The sequence below is a fragment of the Antennarius striatus genome, chromosome 16, assembly GCF_040054535.1.
Source record: "Antennarius striatus isolate MH-2024 chromosome 16, ASM4005453v1, whole genome shotgun sequence".
Lineage (NCBI taxonomy): Eukaryota > Metazoa > Chordata > Actinopteri > Lophiiformes > Antennariidae > Antennarius > Antennarius striatus.
Window position 1 is genome coordinate 10,993,068 of NC_090791.1, and position 18,796 is coordinate 11,011,863.

General features: G+C 43.0%; 1 protein-coding gene across 6 annotated transcripts in view; it reads right to left on the minus strand.

Annotated features, from left to right (window-relative positions):
- The window catches only part of tnrc6c1 (trinucleotide repeat containing adaptor 6C1), a 39,781-nt gene that overhangs the window by 6,600 nt on the left and 14,385 nt on the right, over positions 1-18,796 (minus strand). For 5 of the 6 annotated variants that reach the window (XR_011038284.1, XM_068335789.1, XM_068335788.1 and 2 more), the window contains exons 4-14: positions 16,070-16,426; positions 5,900-8,392; positions 3,509-3,703; positions 2,758-2,924; positions 2,571-2,648; positions 1,975-2,193; positions 1,183-1,323; positions 960-1,079; positions 764-847; positions 322-562; positions 71-235 (exon numbers count right to left, since the gene is read on the minus strand). Coding sequence is in view for 5 of the 6 variants with exons in the window: in XM_068335789.1 (XP_068191890.1) it covers positions 71-235; positions 322-562; positions 764-847; positions 960-1,079; positions 1,183-1,323; positions 1,975-2,193; positions 2,571-2,648; positions 2,758-2,924; positions 3,509-3,703; positions 5,900-8,392; positions 16,070-16,426 (4,260 nt within the window). In the remaining variant the exon portion in view is untranslated. Of the gene's footprint in view, positions 1-70; positions 236-321; positions 563-763; positions 848-959; positions 1,080-1,182; positions 1,324-1,974; positions 2,194-2,570; positions 2,649-2,757; positions 2,925-3,508; positions 3,704-5,899; positions 8,393-9,877; positions 9,975-16,069; positions 16,427-18,796 lie in introns of those variants that run through there. The other variant, XM_068335790.1, reaches the window with a different exon arrangement.

Below are 18,796 nucleotides of genomic sequence, written 5' to 3' on the forward strand. Positions count from 1 at the left end.
AAATATTTGGGATTTTTTTCACAAAGTCAAAAAGGTGTTCTCCCCAGCATTATACTCTTTGCTTCCTCACCGTGTTTGCCCAGGTTGGGCTCTAAAGGAGAGGAGTTTCCAGAGAGGCTTTCGATGGAGTGAGGATGCGTCCACTGCGACAGACGTGATTGAGGCTGGGGGGGTTCCTTCAGTGATAAACTTCCCACCTCAATGCAGTTTACATTCATGCTTGGATTCAGTCCAGCTGAGGAGAGAGATGCATGTTACAGCCTCAAAGCCACGAGGATTAGCGCAGCGTTATTTATGCACCGTAAGAGTTACTGCACTAACAGAGAGCATAGGAGCTGTAGGTGTTGGGAGATGACTGCGGCTCTTTGGTCTGCAGGTCAGGGAGGCATGGAGCCTGGGGGTGACCTGGAAATGAATCCAGGGCGGATTTGGCCCCACTAGGGTGCAGGCCTGAGTGGGAGGGGGGCGGCTGCTGTTGCTGCTGCTTCATCAGCAGAGCCTGGGCCAGCTGACGCTGGTGCTGTTGGATCTGCTGCTGCATGTTATTGATTGTACGTGCGACCTGTGAAGATGTCACAGCAAGGACATATTCAGGATCCATAATGCACAGGCGCTACTTCTAACAACTGAAGGCTGAATTTTGACTTCAGTTTTATTCAGGTAGTGTCACCCTAGCTTTAAAAAGTCAAGAATTTAAATGATCAGAATGAGTAACTTAGTTTAGGAAAGAAAGAAAAATCAATGGTCAGGAAGGTAAACATACTTGCTGCTCTTGTTGTCGAATAGGGCCAGAAACATTGCGTTGAGCTTGCAACATCTGCTGCTGAATTTGTAAACGCTGGTATGCCTGTGAATCAGTTCATAAAAGATTTCAATGTTTCTGTATATGTAGTTGAAACTCAAGAATAGAATTCAATACAGCTTATTTCTCTGAGAAGCAAAGGCAGGTTGAGACTCACCAGTTGCAGCTGGTAAAGTTGATTCAGAAGGGTCATATGTTGAGGGTTTATTGGTGAGGTTAAAAGTGCAGGATTCAGACCAATGTTTTTTGCTGCAAACTGTAAGAGCTGTGCTTGAACCTGGGAAAAGTATCAACATATAAAATAAAACCCACTGCCAAAAGAGGGCTGAGTAGATACACAATAAACTACCAACTGAATGTGCAGATGTGTGTGTACGTACCTGAGGGGAGAGAAACTGAGGCACTTGAGCACGTAGACTTGGCTGAGAGGAACTGAGAGGCGGCACTGGTGGCTGAGGAGGCGGCTGTGGCTGCTGCATGGCCCGAGCTTGTGCTGCTCCACCGCCACCAAACATTCCACTCTGCAGAATCAAAAGAGAGACGGTGAACACTGACACCAGACGGAAAGGCACAAGAAGATTATTAATTACCTTTTTCCTCATTAGTTTTACGGAACATATTTATCTACGATGTGCTTAAAGGCCTATTTATGCTCCTTCTATATACTTAAAGAGTTACATTCATTTGTAAAAGATACAAAAAATTTCTTAGTGTGTTTGTGAGGCCATGAGGTACATAGAATCAGAGGTTTGTTTTTTGTTACAAAAAAAGAAAAGCTTCTATACACATTTATTGTGCCTTGCAAGCATTGTAGATTGAATTGTAGACACTATCCACAAGTATTTCAGTTTTATCCGACTCATTTATATCTGTAAGAGTGTAATATTCCCAGACAGGTATCAAATGAACGCTCTCTTACGTCCATCTATAGCGTACACATAAATGAAATCAAGTCCACAGAATTCTAGTAACTTAATCAGCTTTTTATATTCATGGCTTGAATTGCCTTGAACATTTTATTTAAAGTAAGATCCACATTTACGACTGTCAAAGCACCATTGCTTACATGGAGCAACTAAAATCAAGACAACATATCATTGATTTTTCTCACTTGACATATGTGGCACGATCCAGCATACTGATGTGATGCGAGTATTGCGTGACTGACTCACCTTCTCCATGAAGGGTAAGCGAGGGTCTGCAGAGTGATCTTTGGAAAGAAGCGGAGGCCGAGGGCAGCTCATGGACTTGTTGATGAGCCCGTTGTTGTAGTCGTGGCCAGTCATCCCCATCCCCCGCTTGTCCAGCTCCGTCTTCTTCTCTAGCAGGGCACTCATGGCCTGATCCAGGTTCATGTTGTTGCTCTTCAGAGCCTCCTCAGCTGGATCCCTCTGCAAACAAACCAGAAAGCATCAGCAGTGCAGAAGTAAATCAATACCCATAAAACAAACAACATGCGATCATGCACATTATACTGTATGTTTGACTTGCGCATTGAATGACCAATCACATTAAGAGATCATTTTCAAACTGTCAGCAATTTTTTGAAGAACTATTTGATCTATGAGTCAAAAATGTGTTATAAAATGTATTACAATTCAACAGCATTCTAAATTCTAGAAGTCAAGCTTTAAAATTTTCAATTTTATTTTCAGAGAAAAATTTCTCAAATGTTGCAACATTCATTTACATGAACAACACCTATGCATTAATAACACCAAAACACACAGTTAGCTTGTAAAAGCAGTGTAATGTCACTTTAACTCACAGGGAAGCCCATGTCTGTTAGCTGTTTGATGAGACGATTCATGATCCACGCATCTTCTTGCTTCCCCGGGACTTTTCCCTGACAGAATTGACGAGAGGAAATTAGTATTATCAGCCTAACCTAATGTTTAAATGTGAAAATCTGTTTCCTTATTTGTTCCTGTTTGTCAGTTACTCCTGCTTCACACCTTTTGTGGGACTTTCTTAGATGCATTGCCCCAAGAGTTACATGAAGAGTTGCTCTCCTGGGAAGCAGCGCTGTTCCACATGTCTCCCTCCTCAGCGTCCCACTGACCCCCCGACAAATTCAGCTCCTCACCTCCACCTCCCCATCCGTCTTGCATAGGTTTGGGGGCTAGAGAATTCATCAAAATAGAGCATGTATTCCCAAATATGTTGAGGACATAAGGTATACAGAGACATTACTATATCATGGAAATCATTTTAAAAACATTTTTTGTGTAACAAATTAATAATATAAATTTATCCTCTAAAATGTATAACATGTTTATGAAAATTTGAGTTTTTCCAACTTTCCACATTATAAACCGGAACTAAAGCAAGATAACTAGCAACATGACATTTAATTATCCTCATTTATATTAAAGTTAAGAATCTGTTGGTTGTCCTCTTGCTAGTAAGCTTTCAGTTGAATATAAATATAATAAGTTTACAACATTAATCTTTATGAAGGAATAAAAAACCTGATTGCAGTGATGTAATCTGAGCATTTTCAAACATAAAATGTCCACTAGAGGTCAGTGTGAATATCCTAGTAAAATGTCAACTACAGTACTCATACTTTCCTTCTAATCAGCTTGAAAACTTGAAGTGGCTCATCAGCAAAGAACTATTGAAGTACGTTTTAGACAATGCTGTGCCTGTGTTATATCAAAAATACACATGGTTGATGAAACAATGCAGAGATAAAGTGTTTACCAGGTTTGCAAGATGCAGATGTCATTGGTGGGTTGCCCCTGCTATAGCTGTCTGGGTTGCCGTCACCCCAGCTTCCACAGCTCCCAGTGGGTTTACCCCAGGCAGAAGTCCCATTGTCCAAACTGACCGGAGACGGTGCAGGTTCCCCCCAAGTGCTCTCTGATTTTGTGTGGGAGCCAGGTATCTCTCCCCAACCTGAGAGACGCAAGAAAAAGTGCCCATCACTACAAGTATTTCACTGCACAAATACCCGCATGTGAATCTAAAACTATATGACTTCATTATACTAAAGTAATATTATAACATTATAACATTAATGTTATTTTCCGAATTTTATCTAATTTGAAATGCTCAGGTTCTGCCACTAAAGATGTATTTTTGAAGTAGTTGCACCTGTATTTTGCAATTGGTCTGAGAAAATGTTCAGTCTTCACTTTTGAAAAATTAATAAATGCTTAAGCAACATGCTCAAAAATACCTCTTACTACAAGGCTGATATGTACATAAAGTTTTGTGATAAAAAGGAATATTTTTTTGAGTTATGGTTTGGAAATCCTCATCTGAGAGAAATCCCACTTGAGTTGTTGGCCTCAAATCCAATGTGTAACTATGGAAACAGAAAAAATACAAACAACACAGTTACACGTACCAGTACAGCACTTGGTTGCTCAGGAAATGAAATGTTAGGGATGGACGGAGCCCATACCGACTTGCTGTTTTCACAGTGGTGGATTATTATATTAATAAGACTATGGCGCTGTGTTATTGGTTGGCTTAATTAACCAAGCACTTGACAAACAAACTGTAAAGCAAAGAATTCATATTGTTTACGCTGAAATGTGATGATTTTGTGTTCAATAAGAGTTGAGTTTGCTCATGGTCTCTTGAATGCAACATACTGAATATAAAACTACTGGTAAACAACCTTCTCTTATTTCATGTCAACCCACACCACTATTCAGAAAGGAAGACTCTTCTCTTCACTGTTCTTTGCTAAATTGTTCTTCACTCACAACGGGAGATTCACGCAATTCTTCTCTGATTAGTTAGGGACTGGTAATAATTTTAAATGTGCCTGCCATGTGCTCAAATCCAACATTTAACAAGCACTTTTGTCTGTGAGACACATCCCACACATCACAAATTACAATTGTTAATTTATTAATTCTATGATTTATTTTGTTTAAATTGTGTTGAATATAACAAACAGACCCATAAAACCAAATATATGTTTATATATAAATATAAAATGATCTTAGATGTAACTGAGCCTTTGGTGAACACCATTGCCCTGTTAATCCTTCTGTTTCAGAATGTGAAGTGCCACTCGTGCAGAACAACACAGACCTGGGCTTGGCTTAGAAGAAGGGCTGACAGAAGGGGAAGATGTCCATTTAAGTTTTGGCAAAGCCTTCTGCCTCCTGGAATGAGAGACCCAGTGCTGTCTCTGGGCCTGTGACACTGCCAGGCTCAGTTTAGCTCTCTCCACAGGTAGCGGTCAAGTCCTAAATGCTGCTCTAAAATTAATAAAACCTTCTTGTAGGATTGACTGAGGTGCCATACCAATTTAAATCACGGTGCACTCGGACAAAGCAAAGTTAGTTACTTTTGTATTATTTCTTAAATTAGTTATTTCTCTTTACTACATTAGTTACATTACTGAAGAATTATATAAATGTTATTCAACCCACTGTGTGGTAACAGGCCATTATGCTGCAATTAGAGTAGTTGCCAGGTTTCACTGGGAAGCAAATGCAATGTGGAGTCAGCATGCAGCATTAAGTGAGGGACAGCAGGGGGCTTCTGACCCCTCTCTGCTCGAAGGGGCTTGCTCCACCTCCTCCTGTTGACTACTGACAGATGGTGGCTCCCACATAATCACACACTTCCGATCTGTCCCAAACAGCTTGCGGTGAATTGCTATTTTCACAAGACACTTTGTAAACAACATTCTTGTGCTTCCTTTGGGTACCCATATGGGGTTGCCAGGGTTACCCGCACAGAAGTGTCTGGTGCTGTGAAATGTGATGAGCCTCGTTAACAGATAGCTAGCACTGCTTAACTCATTTGGACAGTGAAAAGTATGTAAATCCAAGGAGGCCAAACTAGGTCAAGATTATATCTGTAAGTGGATCAACAGACTGGAGCTTAACTGTGCACTGTGCTAACTATCCTACAACCAACTTTCATGGTTGACACCTTTACTTTGAACAGTGAACAAAATCTAGTTATTTCTCTTGATTTGCATTTTGAATATCCGAAATAAAATTACCTCAAGAAAATATATTTTAATATTTAATAATTTACCTACGTACAAAAAAGACTGACCAACCAGGCAAAAAAGGGGGTGTTGCCTACTTCTAGAGATCATAGAGCATTATGTTGTCTTACCTTGAGTTATGAGGGGACCCCTGTTGTGAGATGGCCCAGACTGGTGTTGGACAACAGGATCCATTGACACGCTGCTGGGTCCTGGGTTTTGTGAATTTTGGGTGTGGTTCTGTAAAGGTGCAGTTGACCCATGATAGGGGTGATTGTGAGTAGGGGGATGGTTGTTGTTGGGGCCTTGGGGGTTATTGCCTCCAGTGTTGACTTTAGCCTGTGACATGCCTGGATTGTTTCTGTCCCACAGGTTGACTGCCTTGTTGTAAGTACCAGGGTCCCCCCAAGCTGAGGTCCCATCATCGATCTCCATCTTACGCCGGATTGAAGGTGGGGAGGGTTCTTCCCAACCTGTAGGTTCACCTGAAGACTCTTGCTTGCTACCGCCCCAACCTCCACCCTGCTTCACTGTGCCTGAGCCGCCCCAAGAACCCATATTTCCTCCACTACTATTACCATTGGGCCCATCCTGAGGCTTGCCCCCCCAGCCTTGGGGGGGTCCACTGGGACGCTGACAAACTGCCTCTCCCCAGCCAGCATTTCCTCCTGCTCCAGGTACACCAGGTGCTGAAGAAGACATTCCCCAACCTCGTGGTTTTTCCTTCCAGCCTCCTGCTTCTCCCTCCCACCCAGGGTTGGTGGAACTCTTTTTGCTCTCTTCGGGTTCTCTCCAGTCCCCTGTGTTGTTATTCCCTCCACTACTACCCCAGCTGTGGGATGCTTTGGGTTTTTCTCCCCAGCCTTGGGGTGTTGCTTTGATGTGAGAATCATCCCAACCACCTGACTTCTCCTCTCCCCAAGACTGTACCCCATTCTTGGGTATAGTTGTGGCAGGATCTCCTGCTGTGGAATTTCCCCAGCCACCAGGGCCACCTGGGGGCTTGATGTTGTTGGGTGACTCTCCCCAACCAGCGCTAGACTGGTTTGTAGCAGCTATGCTTCCACCCCAACCTGAAGCTGCCTGAGAACCGGCACCATCATTTTTGTTCCCTGTGTCAGTCCTCTGAGAGGGGCCCATATTAGTGTTGGAGGGCCCCTGGGTATGACTTGGAGTGGTTGGGCCAGAACCCCATGATTCAGTGCCTACATCATTTTTGCGCTTAGTATCATCCATGTCCCAGGAGGTGTGCTGGCGAACCGGGGTCTGTCCCCAGCCAGTGTTACACAATACCCTGGGGTCCAGATCCTGGGCAGGCAGCAAAGGAGCTGGATTGTCTCTGGAGGAGTGGTCTCTGTTTGAGGGGTGTCCTTCCATGCTGTCACTGCTCCCTTCACTGGCACCAGCTGTACTCACAGCTCTGCCCCAAGGACCAGCTTGAGGATCCTGGGGAGGAGAGCTAGGGGCATCCCAACCTCCCTGGGCCTCTTCAGCGTGCTGCTTCCCCCAGCCCCCACCAGACTGGTCACCCCAGCCTCCAGAGTTTCCTGTTCCATTTCCACCATGCCCCCAGCCAGAGTCCCAGCCAGCAGCTTCCTTAGATGATGTTGCCTTTGATTCACCACTGTTGCCCCATACAGAACTTCCATCTTCTCCATTAACCTGCGGGGCCCCCGGTAGAGGCTGCCCCATGGAACCCAAGCCTACAGGTGCACTACCCCATCCAGGCAAATTGCGAATGGGGCTGAGGGGTTCCTGCTTATTAGTGTGATTTGGTCCATCAGTTTTAAGGTTCTGAGGTTCTGAACTGAAAGACACATTCGTGGACGGGGAGGGGTGTGGCTCTGATGTGTCAGAAGCCAATATGCTACCCCAGGCGCTGCCAATCCCCGAGGAGTTGCTATTAGTGTTGGCTCCGGTACAGGTGCTGGTCTGGGCTGGTGGGGGGCCAGGTGGATTACAGAGGTTGGGTGAAGGTTGAGGAGGTGAAATGGTGTTGGCTCCCCCTGAGATGCCTCCCCCTGTGCCAGCCCCATCATGCCCCAACATGGGCCAGGCAGAAGGGTTAGCATTAGGGTTTAGGTTCAAGTTAAAGTTGTTGGAGGAGGAAGGTGAAGAGCCCCAGCTCCTGCCGCTTCCTCCTCCCACTGGGCTGTCACTCTTCCCTTCACTTCCCACTGAAGAATGAGAGGAACAATGGGAAGGTCCAGGCCCAGAGCCCCAGCTGCGATTAGCTGCAACCTGGCTAGAAAGCATGCTGGTTCCAGTATGATTGGCAGGGTTGGGCCCACTGTTGACCTTGTTGCTAAGATGGTTGGCAGGGAAGTGGCCTGTCTGGCTATTGGCCCCTGTGGCCATATTCACTGCACTGCAACTACTAGTAGTACCACTGCTGCTGGTCAGGCGACCAGGATCAGTATCCACAGGGCATCCTCCTGGAGGGGCCTGGCTCTGACTGAGGGTAATAGAAGGCCAAGCCTCGGTGTCCTTCTGGTCAATGATCAGTTGATCCCAGCCACTGAGGTTGTTAGAAGATGCAGGACTTGTGGCACTCCTGTTGGCTGGCAGCTGTCCCCAGAGGGGATTATCATACTGAGCACCCTGGCCTCTCTTGGGGGGCAGTTCTGTATAAAAGCAAAAAAATAAAATACATAAATCAACAAACCAAAAATGAGACTGCAGGACATGAGTATGAGAAACAGGATGAGAGAGCAAAGGTATAAATTATGTACATCAGCACACCCACATCTGTTAAGTGAAGCTGAAATACCATGGTAACACATAAGGTGTGCATTCATGCCTAAGTCTTCATAGATTACCTAATGAAAATAAAAATAAATACCGCCTACGCGGAACATGAAAACAGAAAATGACTAATATGATATCAACTAAAACCAAAACATTTCTGCACCTTGTTTGGCCATGATAAATTCCAAAAATTCACCCTTAGTTTTCATAGATGTGTTCACAAACATATGACTCAGGCAAGCTCATGCTCTCTTTCAATTCCAAGGTAGGATAAAGATATTTCACAACAAGAGCAGTCTGACTGAAGGGACTCACAGTCACACTGCTATCATTGATTTACACATTTACAACTGATCTGTCAAAATATTGAATAGATAAAAAATAAAAACAACACTGACCCTCGAAAATTGATTAGAAAAGCCACTCTAGGGTCATCTAATAAACATGATAAATAGAAGACAAATTGAAAAATTGTATCAGAATAAAAATCAGCTTGTTAAAGTAATCAAACAATACTTTATGTTTAAATTATTATTAGAGGGGTCCATGAAGCAGAGTCACTTCTAACTTCTGACCTCCTAACCACCACAGTTATGACCTCTGTTTGACATGAAGCAAAAATACGCTGCAAAAGCAAACGGCAGCCTGTCTCATCATCAAAGTGCCAGTCTCCATCTGTCTGCACAAATGCTCTGAAAGCACGCTCTGGCTTATTTCTTTTTGATCTGTGTGGAGAGAGTTGAGTAAACCCTTTGGAGCTCCAGTGTGCATATTGGGTCATATTGGTACAAACTAAGCTCAACTGCAGATCATAATTGCTACACAAATGAACCTGCTGTCACCTCATTGACTGTTCCTGCTGTCCTTCATGCTGCAGAAGCTTGCTGTTTACATGTGCCTTTACATGCATGCTTAGTATGCAAAGTCTGCCACAAGCTTACTTCAATGCGCTCTGCTAAATGACAGAGAGAAGACAGGGAGAGAGTAGGAAAGAGAAAAAAAAGAGCACTGTGTTTCTGATACATGGCGCTATCGTTCTGTAGCGTCACTCTACTGAGAAGTGCAGGACCGCCATTTTCTCCGTCCTGAACTACAGCCAAAAAGGCTCTGAGCTACAGTCTGTATCTCTAACACCACTGTTTTAATAGCAGGCATGTCTCAATCGCAGTAACACAGAGAATAGTAATGGAACATTGCATGCTCACAACGCATCGTCATTGCAGCATTAATGTCTGAAAGTGCTCATCCACACAGTATGCATAGGCAATCTACCAAAACATTACAGAACAGACAGTGAAGAAAGAGAAAAACTGTCTGAATGGGGAGGAAATAGAGAGTTGTGAAAGACAGCAATGAAATACCTGTGGAGAGGTGCCTCCCAACCATCCTGTAAAGAGCTAGGTTTTGTGCGATGCAGCGACCATCCTCGTCTCAATATGTCTGCTCGGCTTGCCAAGCTTCTGAGTCTCGCTTCTGAAATGCTGCCAAGAAGTTGCACAGCTCTTGCGCGGCATGAGACACCCCCCACCCCACCCCCCCTTTTCCTTCCTCCCTCACCCCTCATACTCGGTCCCTCCCACCAACACTGTTTTGGCTGGGTCTCTCCTCTCCTCTTCTATCTATTGCCTCCCTCTGGCTTTATTTATATCGTGCTCTATTCCAGTGCTGACGGAGGATATTCTACCACTCTGAAAAAGCACTGAATGAAGACTGGCTGGGGGAGGGTATGGGAGCACTGCAAAAATGAAGGGCAGCATTGGTGTGGCGGAGGCTTGGCCTTTTATTATACACTCACATGGCATAAAGTAAAGCAAAGGAAAAATGGGGTTTACCTAACCTCCCCCCACCCTCACATGTCTCAACCTTTCAAAACTGTCACTAAATATTTAGTCAAGACCACTCCATCTACAATTAGTGCTGCTGCCCACAAAGAAAAGCCTCTTGAATAGCAGTGGCATGCAAGAGAGAGCAAAAGAAAGCCCACAAAGGCCGCTGCACCCCCAGCACTGGAATGACAATTATCTCACACATGCACGTGTTTATGCATGAAACCAGCCTTCTTTTCTAAACTCTCTTTTTTGGGTCTACATTTATGATACTTGTCAGGAATCCGATGATTAAAAAACATCAAGTCTGGACAGCATTTCTGCCACTTCATGGAGGTCCTTCCTGAGCTTAGCGCAAGGATATGAAAGTCACATGGGTCAACACACAGTGCACAACTGGCAATCTGGTACCAAACATGTCGCTGGAAGGGGAAAGAAGTCACATCCAGAAAAAACAGAGGGAAACATGCATGAGATTTAATAGACGTATACAGGGAGAAGGATAGCAGGGGCTGGGAGCTTGGAGAACGGGAAAAAAAGTGCAGCAATTCCCTCGATCAAGGCGGGCATTGTTTATAAATGATCCTGGCACCCACGTAACATAATAAGTCAATGTTTAGCAGAGAACAGAGGCTCTTTATGGCTGAGGTTCGGCCCACTATGCCTCTCCAGTGTGAGGACCTAACATGTGGTGAGGTCATGGCGTGCTACTGCATCGCCACTTGCTCCTTTGTGTGTTAACATACACACAGTGCGGACACTGCATCTACTGTGTGGATGCATGCACACAAAACGCACACTGCTTCCTGAATAGAGCAGCAGGCAAACGTGCTTTCAAGCTTTTCTTTAGTCTCAAAATATTTTCCATTTCACACAAGTGAAAAGTCTGTCATGCAGGAACAGTAAGGTGTGAGAGAGAGCAGGGGGATAAAAGATCCAGGTAAGGACATGAATATATACAAGACAGGACAGAAAATGAAGGACAGAGATAAATGTTGAGAGACAGGAAGTAGACGTAATCTAGCGGGGCTGTGTGGGCCTCAGCTGGACTGATCCTGGTTTAATGAAGTCCCCGAGGGGCACAGAGTCGAAATGGTACGGAGCTGACAACGCATGCTGCCAGCCAGATGAATGAGCTCGCTGACGACACACACACACACACGCTTCCCAGGAATGTGTGTTTAATGATTGCAAAACCAAATGTGTTTGTTTTAGTGCGTGTAAATCACCTGACAAAACACCAAAAGGTAAGGATCAATGAAATAAATGTAGTCTGATTCAACGAAGCATGAAAAGGTCATTATAGGTAAGTTTTGGTTTCATAAATACCAACTGGACATTTTACAAAATCTCATGCTCATACCACAAATATTTGACTGTTCTATTAAGGACATGAGAAGAATATTTTATTTTTACTGTTGATGAGATAAAACAAGCATACCCTTGAGCATTAGAATAAGCTACTTTCACAACTTCCTAAAATGTAGCAGGCAAAACAACTGACTAATTGAGAAAAAGATGTGTGGAAATATCAATATGGAATATGGAGTGCGTACAATATTTTCACATAATGCAAATGTAATTGCAATTCCAATTATCTTTAAACAGACATTTCTTCCACTAAAAGGTCATGACTCTTGCACTGAATTAATCAAACAAAATAAGGTTTCATAGCCACCAACATAAAATATTTTTATAAAACATTATTTGCCTTTTGGAGCAAATAAGCTGGCAAATTCCTGAATTTCCCTTGGGATCATTTAAGTATGTATCTATCTATCTATCTATCTATCTATCTATCTATCTATCTATCTAAATAAACACCATATACTTTATCAGGGACACACACAAGAACCAGCTGCTTTTACTATTAAACTAACTCTTTAGAGGGCACTTATTAAAATACTTTGAAATATGACATAACAAAACTTTATTTCTGTTGTAACATTTTTCAAAATGTTTCAATATCATGTAGAAAATCAAATAACAAGAGTCACTTGCCTCAGAAAGGGTTAAGGGTCAGCGTAAATCAGGTTCAAGGCTAGCTCAAAAAAGCACTTTAAATTGCCTGCCTGCTTTGTGTGATGCAATATGACATAGCAGAATAGCTGGCATCAGTTGCACACCAAAACAGGAGGGTTCCCAAGGACCCAGCATACACACAACACTCAACGACTTTTTGTTTCCGCTACAGTTGGGAATATGCTCAAGTGGCAAAGATATATTTATGAGATGATTGCTGCCTTACATTCATCCTGAGACAAACAGCCGCTGCTTAACTGCGTAGAATTTTATATGACAGGAATTTCCTATGGGTGCTTTTCTGCTAACGGTATGTCCTTATTTACATTATCTTAAGTTGTCTTTTAAAAAGTAAACACCTCAGACATCTGCTTCTCATGTTTGTCAGTAGTATCCCCTTTCTCTTCCTCTAAAGGATAAAGCAGGTCAAGGGCTTTCTCTACCATGTCTAAAAATAGCACGCTCTCTCATGCCTCCAACACATAAAAGATCTTTTGCATAGGGAACGCTCGCCAAGCAAAAGGCAACACTGGGAGAAGGCTATAATAATGGAAGACAGACAGACATACATGCAGGACGTGCAGCCTGACTAATCCTGGCTGCCCTGGGGCCGGTGAGCGTATGCGTGAGCTGTGGCATTGGTGCAGCAGAGATGGAGGAGGGAGAACACATGTGCGTCAGAAATCAGTGAACATGGCAGAGAGAACAAGGGAAGCAGAGGCACGGACTGAGAGAGACAAGACAAATAAAGATCCAGAGATAGAGCTGAACCTTTGTGGTTAACTCAGAGCTGATGTTTAATCACATCATAAGATGTCCCAGTCTACTTTGAGGGGATTCCCAAGGCTCTTTTTTTTACAGCATCATCAGCAGACTTAAAGAGCACATCAAGTCTAGCAAGCACACATGCTCTCTGTTCTCCACCAGACGAGCTATTAGCACATTAGCCGCACTTTTCTCTCGCTTGACAAGGCCTGTTTACATTGAGATGTTTCCTCTTGTGGCAAATCCGTGTCGAGCTTACAAAGTATGTTACCTACAGGTTGGAGAAAAACTTCAGTGCAATTTAATGGGCTTTAACTAGGACATGTGAGCAGCATGGGGCACTGTAGCTGATGAGTAATTGTTACACAATTCATTTTGATTAACAATTTAAATGTACCCCAACATTATAATGCAGAAGAGGAGAGGAGAGGAGAGGAGACGCGAGGAGAGGAGAGGAGAGGAGAGGAAATGAATGAATGAAGCTAGTGTGTTCTAACTGTTAACTAACAGCATGAAATGAAAGCATTGAGACAATCAGCATAATGGAGACGGGTTTACTTTGAGTGCGAGTTAAAATGCATTTTGCATCATTTATAAACTAGAGGGATAAACTTGTTGAGCAAATACATCACAAATACGTAAACAGCTTAAGTGAAACATCAAGTGCAAACCTCTAGTCATCGCTTAGTTGCCTGGAATGTTGTAACTCTGTAATAATAATCTGCAGAGGTAGCCTTCTCACAAAAACTTCCTCCCAGACTCTTATCTGTCTCAGTTTTCATGTATCATTTTAAAGACACTCAGAAAGCAAAAGCAGAACAGATTGGGGCTTCCAGAGAAGGGTGGAGAGAAGCAGCAGCTTTTACCGTAAGCCATGAGTCACTCCAGCCCACACTACTGGACCACTGCCATGGTCATTCTCTCCTTTCTTTCCTTCTACTTCAGTCTTCATATCAGTGCCAAGTCAGGCCCACTGAGGCAACTAGCCAACTTGCTTGCTCTACATGGCTCCTCCTCCAAAACCAGGAAATACAGTGGAGTTGGTCAGTAATACTCACCAAAGTGTAGGCAGAGGATGATGACAGAGAGGAGGAGAAAGTGAGGTCTAAACATCTCATCACCAAGGAGACGTTACTGCATTCAAACAGCATCAGAGGGGAGGAAGGATACCGGGCACACACTTATGACAACATATGTAAAAATAAACCTGGTTTGCTGCAAAATCTGGACCCCCAGGAAGAAAAACACCCTCAGAGATAGAGAAGTCATCCGTTTTTCTTTTTTTATCCGATTGTATTCCCAAACCTGGCAGAGATAATCAAGTAAGACCAAACAGAAATGTTCTACTTACCTGCAGATGTCTGGGGTATGAATGCCAAGATAACAAACTAAAAACAGCCAGAATGAGCATCCAAACAGGTCTTCTTTCATTTCCTCACAACACAAGCAGCTTACAAAATGAGCAAAACAACAAGGGATATGTTTCCAGGAGGGGAAATGGAAAATAAGTTGATGGATGCTATGTTTGAAACACCTCTAGATGGAAAAGACATAACCTGAGTAACAATATTAAGCAAATGGCCTTGCAGCACAAAGCACAGGGCAAGATATATACCCGCCATTCAACAAATGCCATCACTGAGAGGATCATTAGACCAGATAGTCTGCTGAGTTTTAGAGAAATGCTATTATAACCATTCAGACTGACACGACATAAATGACAACTTATAAAGTAGGAGAAAACAACTGTGTGTGATTTCAGGCCCTACACATTTCAGAAAGAAATCTTCAGGACAAGTGAAAACATTTCTACCAATGAAGCATATTCAAGGTAAGAAAGCAGCCTTCTTCCTTCTTTTCATTCAAAATCCATTTTTGGGCAGAAATGTCAAGGCATTTTCACAGGAGGCTAAACAGACCTACAAGGGGACAGATACCACATCTATAGAGCTGCAGCTTATTGACCTGCAGCATTGAGAGAGCAGCTTGTAGTTGGTGACCCATCATCCGCCATTAAACGATGACACAGAAAAATGTTTTCATTGGACTAGCAGTAGCAGTACATACCTTAACCATGTTTGGCTCCACATAAGGCTGGGAATCCACAAATACAACTTAATACATAAAAGTAATAAAAGTATTTACAACCCCCTATGACCCCAAACCTGCCAAGGTTCAAAATGCTATCAAGGAAAGATAAAGGTAACTTTAAATTGAATCTGGAAAGAGGGTAAAATGCATGTTAATGAAAATATAGATTTTAGATTACAGTATTTGCTTTTTAAAAGCTGGTTTCACCATGTTTCAGTGATTGTCAAGTCAGTTCAAAAACATGTATTCAACTGATTTCTTCTGTCTGGAATGATCACCTGAAATATTTCCTAATTAAAAAATAAGCCAATATGTGATGAATGTTAGTGTCATTATCTGCAAAGCACAGCTATTACAAACAGCTGATAGGAGTCAGAATGGGTCATAAAAAACATGATCCATTCAGTTATGAGTCAAGAAATACACAAAAAACTCTCAATGTCTCAAGTTACTGCAATTTTCTAATGTAAATTTTACTATAAACAAATTAATAAAAGAAACTTTCTGGAATTGAAAATCAGCACACATAGAAAACCAACCACGCCTCCTCCACATATGTTCAGAAACACATCCATATCACGGCCATTCAACTGATCTATGATGCAAAAAGTTTGCAGATGATTATGGCAGACACCTTTACAACGTACAAGACTAATCATGTCTGGTGAAGTTAAATCTAATCTAGTTGCTTCTCACCTATCTTGGTAAAGACAACAACCTTCATTTTGCCTACAGCAACCGCTACACACATAGAAACACTAAACATTTTCCTACTGCACAGTAATTTTACTCCTTTTTCAGAAAAAGGAGTAAGAAATGTTGTCTTGCCTATAGAGTGTCTCGGCTGACCTGTAGGCGAACTGGCTGTGGTCGAGGAGGAGCAGGAGGGTGAGGAGTGTGTGGCTACTGCTGCTGCAGGTTCAGTAGTGTTGGGAGGTCCTGCGGTGATGAGCAGCAGGGTCCCGGAGGGCAGAGGCTGGCCCCTCTTCAACAGCTGCTTGTGCTCCTGCTGACGGAAGCGTGGGGGCACCTCTCTGGGCGGGTAGCGCTGTTGGAGCAGGGTCTGGGGCTGCTGCTGTGCTGTCTGCTGTTGACATCCAGAGAGGGTATACTTGCCATTGCCACTGCTTGGGGGTACAGACGGGATGGCGCTGGGGTTGGTGGGGGGAAGAGGAGGGGTGAGGTCGAGCTTAGCAGAGTCTGGCACTGTGAAGGTGGGAGGGTGGTTGGGAACAGGTAACAAAAGAGCAGAAACGCAGGGATGAGGGAGGTAAAGGGGCAATAAGCAAAGCAGAGTTTTTGAGCGCACCCTTGTGGCAAAATAACTACTGGTCCATAACTTCACAAGATGCACTTTTATGGACTGTAAATTTTAATTTGTCGTTTTAGTTGACCTTATAAAAAGAAAGGAAAAAAGGAGCACTTGTAAATAAAAATAAAATCACCAGTGTTTTCTGGAAAGCTGCTGTGGCCACTATTGGAAGAGAACTTTGATCTAAAAAAGAAAACGATGAATAAAAATGTTTCCTTCCCTCCTGTATGCCTGAAGTTGCTTCTGAGGCAGCGGTCACACTAAACACATAGCTGTTCTGTGGAGAACCAGAGGATTGCAATAATCTCAGAGTGGTATGTAATAAACTTCCAGGCTTTAGGAAATGGCCAAGAGACACAACTTTCTCAGTCTGTCATGCTGCCTTCTCAGAGATTACAAGTGATTTGGTCAAGTGTCAGATAATGAAGGAAGACCCGACATTATGTGGCCACTGATTCCATCAGGACAGCGCTGTGTAGAGAGCAAACCCCACATTAAGTTACACATGGTTTGTGGCCTAAGACGATCACCTCTCAGTGTTCTACAGGATCTGTTATTTATGAACGGCCTTGTGTGGTTTTACTTTTTTTTTTCACTCTCCCGTTTGCAAACACACACTATGGCTGCACAATATATAATTTGAGAACACAACATGATGTGTGTAAGTGCCATAGTGAAAGAGCAGAAAGTGCAAATCAGCATAAGGGAAATTTAATCTCAAAATCAAAAATCTACGAGTACTAAATCTTTACAAATGCAGGTTATAAAGCAGTCTGGATTAAATTCCTGTATCTTGATAAATCCTAACAAGCACTGAGGGGAAAAAATGTTGCGATACAATTCTTTTCTTACAACACACATATCAATGCAAACCTTGGACATGACCACCCATTTCCTATGGTACATGTCCAGGCAGCATCTTAGCTATGTGGCCAAATTTAAGATACTAAAGACTTCTCTGTGCTCACCATTTCTAAAAAAAAGAGTCTTTTTTTATGATTGAAAAGTCTTTTTTTTGGGTCATCTTTCTTTGTTTTTAATTTCAACCATTATTTAATAAGTCATCCATTGAGGAGTTCTCAGCTGATTTTGTTCATGTCAAGTATTCACTCAGCCTTTCCCTTTATTTTTTAAATGCTGCACTATTTTAGTCAATACCTAGTGTTTGGTGTAGAGTCAGCTACACAATAGAAGTGAAACTCACATTAAAATCCACGGGGAACAACCTTTTTTAACATGGCAAAGATTCAAAGTGTTAAGTCTTGAGCAAGCTAATGTGCTTTAGCTGACTGGAAATTCAAGGTTGAAGGTCACCAGTAGCTCAAATAGGATGATCACCTTGAGTTCACAGAGGTCACAGTGGGTGAGACGAATTACTGGACACAGAGAACACCGCATAATCGTCTCAGTACATTTCATTACATAATACAATAAGCTGGTGAACTAGAATGCAAACAGGATATAAAAAAAGTATTAAAAATCTACTTGACAAGAACAAAGCCAAACACCAGCTGACACAAAACACACTTGGCCAAAATGCCATTCTTGCTCTTGCTGATAGTAAAATGACAGCGAGAAAGAGGAAAAAAAAGTAAAAGTAGCAACCAGGAGAAAAAAATCTTTGTGTGGCCTAAATGAGTTATAAAGAGTAGTGCTCCACCATTGGCTGCCATTCCCTGTGTGTGCAGCGGAGCAATGAATAACTCTCACACATGCGGTCAGCCCGACAAACAAAAACTGTTATGTAACGCTGAGGCCCACACCGAGGGGAGAGGACACGATGGTGTCGCAGAATATGCATTCACACAGCCTTGTAAACTCTAGCCGACATTTTCGTTCACATATAATGACTCTCTGTGTGTATTTATATCATGACTCTCGTACGGGGGTTTAAGTGTACATTTTGCCCCTCGGTGCGGCGTTCTCTGCATGAGATACAAGCTGCGACTGCATGGTCTGATCCTGTTTCACCCATATCTGTCTGCACGTCTCCTACTCCCTGCAGCCCTGCAATCCAGTGGGGTGGGGTTGGGGGTGGTGGGGTAGCTCCAGAGCTTTAGCTCCTCTCTCCTCGGATTTCTCTACATCTGCTCCATTTCCTCTCTGTGCTCGAGTGTTATCTCTCTTTATTGTTCTATGCTCTCCTCTCTTTTGTTCTATGTGATCTACCATGATCGTCTAGTGATTATTAGGTATTAGAAGAAGCAGACAGACACGGTAATTCAACTCTCCTCATTGCAATTAAGATATGATTTCCACTTAAA